At 45.5% G+C, this 12522-nt stretch overlaps 1 protein-coding gene across 1 annotated transcript in view; it reads right to left on the bottom strand.

Moving 5' to 3' along the window:
• niban2b (niban apoptosis regulator 2b) overlaps positions 1 to 11634 on the bottom strand; it is a 338559-nt gene extending 326925 nt beyond the window's left edge. The window contains exon 1 of the mRNA XM_063073243.1: positions 11502 to 11634. Within this exon, the coding sequence (XP_062929313.1) occupies positions 11502 to 11556 (55 nt within the window). The 5' untranslated portion in view covers positions 11557 to 11634. The remainder of the gene's footprint in view (positions 1 to 11501) is intronic.
• Positions 11635 to 12522: the final 888 nt, after the last annotated feature.

A 12522-nucleotide genomic window follows, 5' to 3' on the forward strand; every position in this document is an offset into this window, starting at 1 on the left:
CCATGTGAAGGGGGGAGGTCCATGGGCTGTCGCACAGTCGTATGATCCCTAATTCCTCCATCTTCTTGAACTCTTCCTTCGCCAGTCGGAGCTTGTCCGGGGGAAGCCTTCGAGCACGGGCGCGGAGGGGTGGTCCCTGGGTCGGGATGTGGTGCTGTACTCCGTGTCTGGGCATGGCTGCCGTGAACTGCGGTGTCAGTACTGATGGGAAATCCGCCAGGACCCTGGTGAATTCATCGTCGGACAGCGTAATGGAGTCCAGGTGTGGGGCTGGCAACTTTGCTTCACCCAGGGAGAACGTTTGAAAAGTCTTGGCGTGGACTAATCGCTTCCCTTGCAGGTCGACCAGCAGGCTGTGGGCTCGTAGAAAATCTGCCCCCAGCAGTGGTTGGGCCACGGCAGCCAGTGTGAAGTCCCACGTGAACCGGCTGGAGCTGCACCATGCGGGTGCCGTAGGTTCGTATTGTGCTGCCATTAGCAGCCCTCAGGGTGGGTCCTGGTTCTCTGTTGCGGGTGTCGTAACTCGTTGGAGGTAAGACGCTGATCTCCGCTCCGGTGTCGACCAAAAAGCGGCGTCCCGACTGCTTATCCCAGACGTACAGGAGGCTGTCCTGATGGCCAGCTGCCGTAGCCATCAGCGGCGGCTGGCCCTGGCGTTTCCCGGGAATTTGCAGGGTGGGTCTGCAGCGGTGGGCCTCTGTGCCCCACCGCTGGTGGTAGAAACACCATTGTCCGTTGAGCTCGCAGCTTGGTGATCTGTGCGACGGATGCCCCTCTCTCTTTCCTGGCATTCCACAGCACATCTGCTCGGGCTGCCACCTCCCGGGGTTTGCTGAAATCTGCGTTGGACAGCAGCAGGCATATGTCCTCGGGCAGTTGCTCTAGGAACGCCTGCTCAAACATGAGGCAGGGTTTGTGTCCTTCAGCCAGGGCCAGCATCTCGTTCATTAATGCTGACGGCAGCCTGTCTCCCAAACCATCCAGGTGCATTAAGCGGCGTGCTCGTTCGCGCCGTGAGAGTCCGAAAGTCCTTATGAGCAGGGCTTTGAATGCTGTGTATTTGCCGTCCTCCGGGGGCAACTGTATAAACTCCTCAACTTGTGCAGTAGTCTCCTGGTCAAGTGAGCTCAGCACATAGTAGTGGACTCTGAGGTTATCTGCCGAATGTGGAATTGTGCTTCTGCTTGTTCGAACCATAATTGGGATCGCAGCGTCCAGAAGCTTGGCAGTTCTAACGAAACTGCGTGAACAGATGCAGCGTCGGTCATCTCTGGTCCAAATATCGTTTGGGCCGTCGGGGTCACCAGTTGTAGCGGTGTGCTACACACAGCGCTAGAATAACCACACGGAGTCGGTGAGTTAGAGTTGCGATGAAAAAGATTTATTCAAACTTCGCGGCCTGCTTTAAAGCCTTCCCATTCCCGCCCTCCCTGGGCGGGACTGCTGTGGGGAATGCATATTCCAGACCCTTTCTGCACGCGGGATTTTCCCCCTGCTGGAGAAGATGGCCTGGCGCCCTTTTTGGGGCCGGTCCTCTGCCTGCACGCGCTGTTGTGAGCCGGTTCGTGTGTGCCAGAAAGTGGGTCGCCACACCATTACTGTATTTTGGGAAGAGTGACATTATACACACACTTTGAAAAATTCATTTTATTTTAATGGAATATTTAGAATTCATTTAAAATCTTAACATCCATCCCACAACATGGGGGAGCAAAAATCTTTGCGTTATAACTCTGTTGCAATTCATAGACAAGCGAATTTAAAAGTCTAATGGCTCGTAGAAAGAAGCTGTCCTGAGTCTGATCTGCCATTTCATGACTGATACAATTATCCTCTCAGCTCCAATATCCTGCCTTCTCCGCATATCCCTTCATGACCTGACCAATCAAGAATCTAATCAAACTCTGCCTTAAATATGCATAAAGACTTGGCCTTCACAGCTGCCTGTAGCAAAGAATTCCACAGATTCACCACTTTCTGGCTAAAGAAATTCCTCCTAATCTCAGGTCTAAAATGACACCCCTCCTATTCTAAGGCTGTGTCCTCTGGTATTGAACACTCCCACCATAGGAAGCCCTCTCTACATCCACTCTATCGAGGCCTTTCACCATTCAATAGGTTTCAATGAGGTCATTCCTCATTCTTCTGAATTCTAACACAGCCATCAAACACTCTTCATACGACAAGCCATTCAATCCTGGAATCATTTTTGTGAACCTCCCTTGAACCCTCTTCAGGTTCAGCACCTCCTTTCTATGACAAGGGGCCCAAAACTGTTCACAATACCCCAAGTGAGGTCTCCCCAGTGCGTTATAAAGTCTCAACTTTAAATCATTGCTTTTACATTCTAGTCCTCTTGAAATGAATGCAAACATCACATTTGCCTTCCTCACCACACACTCAACCTGCAAATTAACCTTTAGGGAATCCTGCACAAGAACCTCCAAGTCCTTTTTGTGTCTTAGTTCTTTGTATTTTCTCTCCATTTAGAAAATAGTCATTTATTCTACCAAGGTGCATAACCATACACTTCCTGACACTGCATTCCATCTGCTACTTCTTTGCCCGTTCTCCTAATCGAAGTCCTTCTGTAGTCTCTCTACTTCCTCAAAACTACCCAGCCATCCACCTATCTTCATATCATCTACAAACTTTGCAACAAAACCACCTTTCTAAGATAAAGGACTCAAAGCTGCTTACAACACACCAAGTTCAGCCTCACAAAGGCTTTATAAGTCTCAAAATTGCATGGGCAGAATCACCTACATTGCAGGGCATTTTCTGAGACCACCACCCTGAATTCCTTTTATATTCTAGTCCCCTTGAAATGAATGCTAAAATCACATTTGCCTTCCCCACCACAGATTCAACCCACAAATTAACCTTCTGGAAGTCCTGTACAAGGACTTCCAAGTCCCTTTGCACCTCAGGATAAAGGGTCTCAGCCTGAGACGTCAACTCTATTTCTGTTCATTGATCTGCCTGACCAGTTGAGTTCCTACAGCATTTTGTGTGTTGCTATGGAGTTCCAGCACTTACATTGCAGAGCAATTTCTAGGAACTCCACACTGAACGCCTCTCCCAATTGTGTAAAACAGGGGCACCTGTACATCATCTGGCCAATTATCTCCCAAACCATGTGGTTGGGATGTGGGAGGAAAGCAGACTACGACACAAGAACATACAATCTCCACACAGACAGAACCCTAGGTCAAATGTGAATCTGGGTTGCTAGAACTGAGGTAACGGCTTTTCTAGCTCCACTACTGTTCCAAAAATGAACAATATCCATTTGAAATACGTACCAATTAAATGCTTAACAGAATATAATCCAGACAAATGTACGCACTTTGAGAGATCAAACTCTCCTAGGATATACCAACATATGCACCTTAGGATTGCTGATGTAGAGAGACCTTGCTTGCTAAAAGTAGCAACAGCTCAATGGAGACTTGAGGACGGTATTTGGTACGCTTGCCCTGTAAGAGCAAACACTGTAGTTTAGATGTTATGTTGCAGCTGTACAAAACATTGGTTAGACAACATTTGGAGTAATATGCACAGGTCTAGTCACCATATTAAGAAAGACATAGAGCAAGAGAAAGCATGCAGAAGAGATTCACCAGAATTCTGCTTGGAGTGGAGGGCTGCAGTTATAAAGAGAAACTGATAAAACTGGGTTTATTCTCACCGGAATGTGGCAGGCTAAGGACTGACCGTAATTTTTTATTAACAAAACAAACTTTATTCATAACTTTAAAAAATTATAATAAACCATTCCATGCCTTTCGTTTATATATATGGCCAATATTTTCCATACTGTACTAGAACAGCTTCCACTCATGTGGCACCCTGCAATTTTATATTAAGTACTACAATAGTTTAAGGCCTTCCTTCTCCCACCTGGCCCCTTCCCCGTGGTCCTCCCCACCAAGCCCTTGTGGCAGCAGCACCAAGCATCAGTGTATTCCACAGCATACACTCCTGCAGCCTGGAACGTGCCAGTCGGCAGCATTCTTCCACAGATATTTCGATGTACTGGTAGACCAACAAGATTCATGCAGACCAAAGAGCGCCTTTCACCAAGTTGATAATCTGCCAGCAGCACTTGATGTTTTCTTCCGTTTACCCTGGGAACAGCCCGTAGATCAGAGAGTCCTCTGTCATGCAGCTGCTCAAGATGAAACACAACATAGGCCCATTTATCTTTCTCCAGACCCTCTTCACAAACCCACTATTTGCAAAGAGGTGAGCTACTGTCTCTTCCTCACTACAGTCATCCCACCAGCTGCAGGTTGTGATGATGCTCCAGGCATGCAGGATCTAACTGGAAGGGCCCCTCTCACTGCCAGCCAGCTGAGGTTTTGGTGCCTGTTGGTGAGGTCAGGGAATGAGGCATATTCTGCCAGATGGTCTGGACAGCGTGCTTGGGAAACCACCCCACTGCATCACTGACTCAGTCTGTTAACAGAGTCTGTAGGACGTTCCGTGCTGACCACTGCCTGATGGACTTGTGGTCAAAAATGTAGGTCTGAAAGAACCTTTCCATGAAGGACAGGCAGTACGGCAACATCCAGCCGACCAGGATGTCGCGCAGCAACAGGGCCAGACCCATCCTTCACAACAGTGGGGACAGACAGAAGCTTAGTACGTAGTGGTACTTGCTGCCCATGGTTGTGTATTTAAATATTTCACTAGTATTGTAAATGTATTGTTTGATTACGAATTCTTGTTTGCTTAAATAATTCACCACCATTTCGGTGGTGATGGCTGTTATTTGTCAAGTAGGGGACTGTGCACAATTCTGATTTGATGGAGACAAACATGAGAGTACAGAGAAACATCTGGAGAAACTACTGAAATGACTGCTTCGCTGCCGCTGTTACTGTGTGGTCCGGAATCTCCGGAGAAGGTCCCGAATCCTCGGCTTTGCTTGTTTCGGCGGCCGGGCGAGGTTGAAGGCGCTCGGGAGGCTGGTCGGAGGCTCGAAGTTTTCGGACGGACGGACTCAGTGTTGGCTGTGGTCGGGTGCTTCCAATGCATTGGCAATTGTCGGTGCCTGGAGGTTTATGGCAGGGAGTTTCTCCCTTTGCCGCCTGCTATTGGGACTCAGGAGTTGATCAACTCGGGACTTTGAGACTTTCTTTACCGTGCCCGTGGTCTGTTCTTTATTAAATTATGGTATTGTTTTGCACTGCTGTAACTATATGTTATAATTATGTGGTTCTGTCAGTGTTAGTCTTTGGTTTGTCCTGTTTTTCTGTGATATCACTCTGGAGGAACGTTGTATCATTTCCTAATGCATGCATGCATTTCTAAATGACAATAAACGAGGACTGAGTGTTCTCATAATCTAATATGTAAAAATCAGTGAACTGCAAATGTCATGACACAACCACAAAATACTTGCACTTAAACACGAAGTTAGACTTGCATCTCTTGGGCTCCTGCCTTTTTCTTCAAATTAATTGTGTTAACATAACACCTATGTATCTAGGTTCCACGCACAGCCTGATGCGATCACACATGAATGTGGTCATCAGAGCGAGGGTGACATTGGGTATGTTTCTGGCCCCGTTGATCCCCAGCTAAACCTGAAGACAGCTCGGGTGATTCCCAAGCTGGGGGAGCAGGGAATGGATCACACCTGCGCCAAATACCCCTGCCTGAGAGCACCTCACACCTGATGACTAGGTTCTTCCAAGGTATCGATAGGGAGTTCCCTCCCCACAGTCTGCATTTCTCGTTTGCCCTCCCAGTCTACTCCAGGCAATTTACGTTATAAGCCCTGGCCCCTCCCAACCAGATCCCCAACACCTTTACGTAATTGGACCTCATGGTGAAGGGAACATTGGATTGGTCGGGCCAGTTGCTGAAAAGTATTGGCTCACTCTTCATGCAGTTAACTGGTCCAATGCCAACTCAAACTGGTCGCAAGTGCTGATCAATTTGTGAACTAACCGCGGATCTGAGGAAGCTTTCATGTAGGTTCCTCTATAGCCCGTCAACATCACCCTCTTTTGCTCTCGTCCTTCATGATTACTTTGACAAAGAGTCTATACAGCACAGAAACAAGACAGGGGAGAGTGAAAACCTTCCTGATTTTAGACGATGGGAAGCTGTTTCTCACCTATTGATTTGGATTGCAATACAGATGTCTGTGCAGAGCATTTGGATCCAATTTCTGATTCCCTTGCCAAAGCCCATTTTGAAGAGTACATCCATCGTGTATATGTATGTTATCTTGTCAAAGGCTTTCCCCTGATCCAAGCTGACCAGACAAGCATCACCTGTCCTGCACGCAGGCAACAGTGTCCCTCAGCAACACAAGACTTTCAAAGACCTTCCTGCCAGCGCGTTTGGTCCGGGTGGATCACTTGTCCCAGAATAAATGACCCTGTTGGCAATGGTCTTAGACAGGATCTCAGTCCACATTCAAGAACAAAATGAGTCTCCAATTCTTCATGTCATCACTTTCCTCCTCCTGCTTGTAGGTAAGGGTTTTTCCTTATGGTGTACAGCTAGAACCAGAGCACTGTACACTTTTAGCAGGTCTGGACCAATCCACCCTACAGAGTCCAGAACCTAGCCCGTAAGCTGTTGCTTCCGGGAGTTTTATTCGAATCAAAGGAATAGATGGAGCCAGTCAGGTCCTCCTAGGTCAGTGACTGTTTCAAACTCTCCTGCTTGCTGTTGTTCAACACCTGCATGATAGACAGGAAGTTCAGGTAGGTTCTGGTGTCTGTGGCCTTTCTATCAAAAAAACTGGCATAGAAGGACCTACAGATCCTCAATATGTCCATTTATGAGAATGCTACTGAGCCATCCTCTCTCTCAAGGCTGCAGATCACAGAGCCCCTCTGTGAACTTTTTGTAAGAAGAAATATGAAAAACTCTCACGCTGTTCCATGGTGTGTACCCTGGATCAGATGATGATCTCGGAGGATTTGGCAGTGAAGTACTAGGTTTGCCGGCTTTTTATCTCTCATAACTCCTCCCTCACATGCACCCCTACAATTGCAATAGGAGCAGTTGCTATATAACTCTGTCTGGAGTTTACACAGTTCCCTCTGACCCTGTCTTAGCTTTCTGAACCCCTTTGTGCATGGAGAACCTCTTGATGCTTTCCTTGGTCACTTCCCACCAGGAAACAAGGCAATTAAAGAAGGGTTTCAATGTTCTCCAACTTGTGTACTCTCTTTCTAGTTCCTTAACTCAAGTGGTCAGAGAAGAACACCAGCGTGGCATCAGTGGATCTGACCATTAAAGGCTCAGACAGGAAGAGGAAGTCGATCTGGGAGCGGGTGAGCTGTCCGATCGTGATCAGGTGGATTTTGGCTGTACTCTGCTTGCAGGAGTGCTGAAAGTGTTGGGCAGCTTGTTTTTTTTTTAAAACTGACCTTATAAAAGTGAGAAAACATTTAAAGGCATAGCTAGAACCTTTCTCCCAGGGCAGGATAGTCTAGAACTAGAGGACACATTTATGATGAGGGGAAAAATTTAAAGAAGGTCTGAGAGAGATGTTTTACCCACATAGGTGGTGGTTAAATTGCCATCTAAGGGTGGTAAAGGCAGAAGCAATTACAACATTTAAAAGGCTTTTGAACAGATAGTTGGAAAGGCATAGTGATATGCAGGCCTAATGCAGTCAAATGAGATTAGGGATAGGGACTCGGGTTGTATGGTGGGCCAAACAGGGCCATTTCTGTGTTTATACAGTTCTGATACTAGGATTCTTACAGGAATTCACAAGATGCAGACACTGTAAAATTCAATTTACCAACGACTACACTCTCTGGCTCATTAATTTCTTTTTTTTTCTTTTGAAATGTAAACCTTGATGGACTTTAATGTAAAACTCAGCTCTAATACCCACCTTGTCTTGAAGTTGGGAATTTGGTTGCCTTCCTAAATAAGTCTCCTTTCACTGCTGAATGTTTCACATTGGTGCTGATAATAATTTTCATGCTGTTCCTATCTTCTTCATGTGATTATTTGATTCACTATTGTATGCATATGTCTATCTCTGGGGTGGGGGGGTGTCATGGTGGGCAGAATGAAGATAAAGTTCCCATAACAAACTCTCGTAACAGGCAAAACGCTTGCTCACCATAATAAGATAGAAAAATAGGTAATGACCAACAGCAGAAGTTGTTTCCATCTTAATTTTAAACCAACTAAATTTGGGTAACAACTATCCAGAAAATTCACAATTGTGGTAAAATTCAGTATTCATTTTTAGTTATTCCTGAAACTTCACACAGTATCTAATCCAATTTAAGTTTTGTCAGATCTTTCCAGGCTAGCAAACTCAACACATAACAGAATTAATAAAAAAAAATGTTTATGCAGATAACACAATCTGGAATCAGACATTTTGAATTAAAATCTAATTTCCAGTAAGCAATTTCAGCTTGGTCACAGAAAAAGTAGCTGGCAGGTTTCATGACTGAGAAATACCAGAAACCAGAAACCATAAAGTATCTTGAGTCTCAGCCATCTGAATCAAATAACAAGGGCATCACTATGTTGTCTTTGCCTACTTGTAATCCAGGAAATAGCTTCAAATTGCACGATATCAAGAATTCATAGCCATCACAATGGAAATGAAAACTTCCTGTCTCCTTCAATTCTCCCAACTAAACTGCAGCTTGAGAACAGGTAACAGAAGGTATAAAGTTCACTGGAATATTACATTCAGTATTGCTAATTGCCAGTAAGCCATAATGCATTTGAATAAATTAGAATTTCAGTTTTTGACGTTTAGCTAATTTTATTGCATTACATAAAGGGACACACTTGCAGCTGAAGAATATTCTAAAAATTTCAGTCAAGAGTGAATTAATTCTAGTGTAACTAAAGGATTCCAATCTGCTATGTTCTGAATTAATAGATACATCTGCACGCTCTGTTGAAGTTTTTCTTGTAGAGTCAGAGTAGAGCAAGGATGAAGGGAGGGGTTGTGGATGGAGAGACAGAGGGACATAGGCTCAAAAAAACCAGATGGGGAATGGAGGGATGTGGGTGGGGAGAGGGCATGGAGTGGGAGAGAAGGTGAGGAGCAGTGGGGGTGTGGATGGAGAGAGAGGCATGGGGTGGGAAAGCAGATGGGAAACAGTCCTTTCCATAGCTGGTCAATCAGAACTGCATACAATGCTTTAAGTGTGGTATCACCAATGACCTGTACCATGTAACATGGGCCAGCTGCTCTAGTTCCGGTTGAACAATGAAGGCAAGTATGCCAAATGCCTTAACCACTCTGTCAGCATCACCACATTCAGGGAACTATATCTCTTTACATTTGGGTTCTCTGTTCTACAAAAAACTCTAAGGCCCTGTCATTAACTGCATAAATTCTGCCCAAGTTTAACTTAGCTACTTATTGCTCGTGTCCCAGTTAAATTCCATCAGCTCAATTCCTCCATTAATCTGGAACCCACTGTACCTTATATCATACTCTTCACTGTCCACTTACCACCAATGTTGCTGCCATCCAAAGTCTTAAGTTTGCAGACAAATGCAAGACTGTTGTAGCACCATTCAACCACATGACCTATCTCAGTCTCATAAGCCTCCTCAGCACCAGTGATTTTGCCAATATCAGTGGTGAAACAGCCAAAGTTTTAGATAGTGTTGAAGCTAAGCCGAGCCACTCATTTGCAGGTACAGAAAGAGAGCAGAGGGCTAAACATACAGCTTTGAGGTGCATGCGTGTAGATGGTCATTGAGAAGGAGATGGTTTTCAATCCATTATGATTGTGGTCTCCCAGTAAACAAGTTGGGGATACAGATGCAAAGAGATAGACAGTAATCCAGGTCTTAAGAGGTTGACAATAAGTTTCGAGGGGATGATGTTTTAAACAACAATCTGTAGTCAATCAACCCAGCCTGATATACCTGTTCCAGTTGTTCAGGTAGTCCAAAGCAGAGTGGAGAGCCAGTGAGATGGTATTTGCTGCAGATATCTGCTATTGCAACAACTGGCAAATTGAAGTGGGTCCAGGTCCTTGCTGAAGGGAGTTGATTCAAACCATAACCAACCTTTCAAATCCCTTAATTACAAAACTATCAGATGCCAATTATTGAGGCTGATCACCATGCTCTTCTTGAGCACCAGATTGATGTCATTTCAGACCACAGAACCAAGAAGTTGAAGATGTCCCTTGAAAGATGTTCTGATATCAGATCAGTCATCAGGTACTATGGAGCCTCAAGACACCAGGTGTGTCATTATTCTCCCTTTCAAAGTATGCATAAAAGGCATTATCGAAATTGCTATTTGTTCTTGCCTGGCATACAAGCCCTGGCACAGCTTTACAGCACCTGTTTTGCCAGCTTTGTCTGGAATTGCCACTTCATTCTTGCAATAGCATTCTGGATGCTGAACCTGGACTTCAGATTTCAAGAGTAGAGATCTACACAAATACCTGTTATTCCCAAGTCTTGTATTATTCCATGGAATGTATATTTGAGAGTTTTGAATAAACTCCGTCATGGCACATTTTGTAACCTATAAGGTGGGGGAGCACCTGATGCACACAATGGAATACCGCTTTTTCCTTATTCATACTTTAAAACGGAAACTATTGGGAAACATTGACTGCAGTCTCATGGGTCATAACTGTTCTAATTTCAGACCCTAACTTGTGGCCAGTTAGTCATTCCCAGATGCATACTAGTGACTCAGGCTAGTTGGCAGAGGGAGCAGAGGCTGATTGAGATCAGCAACTTCAACATTTCAACCAATTTGTAGAGAATTACAGCAAGAAAAATTGGAAATATTGAACGCAGTATCACAGCTTCAGTACCTCACTTTACCTCAAAGATATGCTTGTCTTCAAGACTTGATTCATTTCTTTCATTTTAAACTGATCTTAAACGTTCCATCAACACACCTAATTCTACATTATTTCATATGCTCCAAGCATTCCTGCAAATCATTGTGTACAACTTTTTAAATATAAAAGCCAAATAGTACTCCTCGTGCTACTAGGGAATACCTTAGAACCGCTGTCACGTCTACCATACTGACACCACACACATAACCTGCACAAGGAAACAACAGACCCCACCCCTTGCTACAAATACCAGTACAACCTCAACCAACTTGACATCAGTTAATTCCCGAGTAAGTAGTCGAAGATGCATCATGGCAGGTAGGAAAATATGGGGAGGGAGTAGTAGGAAGGAGAGGAAGAGTTGAGACGGTGTGGGTTGGTAGGGGGTGAGCGGGATAGTTGGTATGGGTAGTGGTAGGAGGAGAGTTGGGACGATTATGGGGTAAAGAAAGGAATGTGAGTGGAGAGAGGTAAAGTTGGTACGGGTGGTGGGAGGAAAGAGGGAGAGTTGAGACGGGTGTGGGTAGATAATGGACGATTGGTAGGTAGGGTGACGGAGAGTGGGGACGGGTGTGGAGGGAGCGGAAGAGTTGAGACGGGTGTGAGGGATTGGGACAAGAGGAAGAGTTTTCGGAGTAGAGAACGGGTTATGCCGTTTGATACCTGAGATGAAAAGTCGCCGGTTTTCATCCAGGTGAGTAGATATCACATCGCCCATGGCCGAAGCTGGGAGAGCCGCTGAAACGCTGCACTCCTGCACAGTCCGATCGACTCGCCGTTCTGTTTCAGACTCTCTTTCCCCGCCCTCGCATTCTCGCCCCACCCGTGCGCGCACATCCTCCTCGCATTCCCGCCCCGCCCCGCGCCCGCGCGCACATCCTCCTCGCATTCCCGCCCCGCGCGCGCACACATTCTCCTTGCAGTCCCGCCCCGCCCCGCTCCGCCCGAGCGCGTGCCGTCCTTCTCGCATCGAGCTTCGGGTGGAGATGGAGTTCGGCCCTACGCTACGCATGCGCCCTCCGCCGCACATTCCCGGTTACAGCCAGCCCGGAGTGAGGACGACAACCATCGGTTTCGAGGTTAATGAGGGAGCGCCACGCAGCGGGAGGAGAGGGACCTTTCGGCCTGTCATGACAGTACCTTAGCGCTATTATACCTATCCCTTCATTCATTTAACTTTCTGAACAAAGTTTTTTAAAGCTGGCTTGAATATATTCGGGGACCGTATTCCGAAGAACCATTATCCACTGAATGAAGACACTTAGACAAGTAACTCTTTAGATAGAGTAAAATCTGATTTCACTCTTCTAATCTCTAACGCTGACTCAAGTTTACTCAATATCTCCTCTGTTTTTGTTTTAACATAAGCTGAAGACGCTGAAGTCCTGTTCCTGTTTTGGTGAGCTGTTGAGTGAACAATGCAATCTTTAAAGAAATGCACCCAATGGTTGAATTGCTGTTGGCATTCCTGCTACACTATACATCTGTTGCAATGTGGGTATAATAACATGATAGACCTGGAAATTAAATATTTTGCAGTTCAACACGTTGTGATAGTAGGATGTCAACAGCATAAAATAGAGTCGAACATAAAAATTCTCATTGACAAGAAATCCTTGGGAAATGAAATTATTTTGTATATGTTACAGTAGAAACATGTCTTTTTTGCACTGTTTGGATGCTA

The sequence above is a fragment of the Mobula hypostoma genome, chromosome 21 (genome assembly GCF_963921235.1).
Source record: "Mobula hypostoma chromosome 21, sMobHyp1.1, whole genome shotgun sequence".
NCBI lineage: Eukaryota > Metazoa > Chordata > Chondrichthyes > Myliobatiformes > Myliobatidae > Mobula > Mobula hypostoma.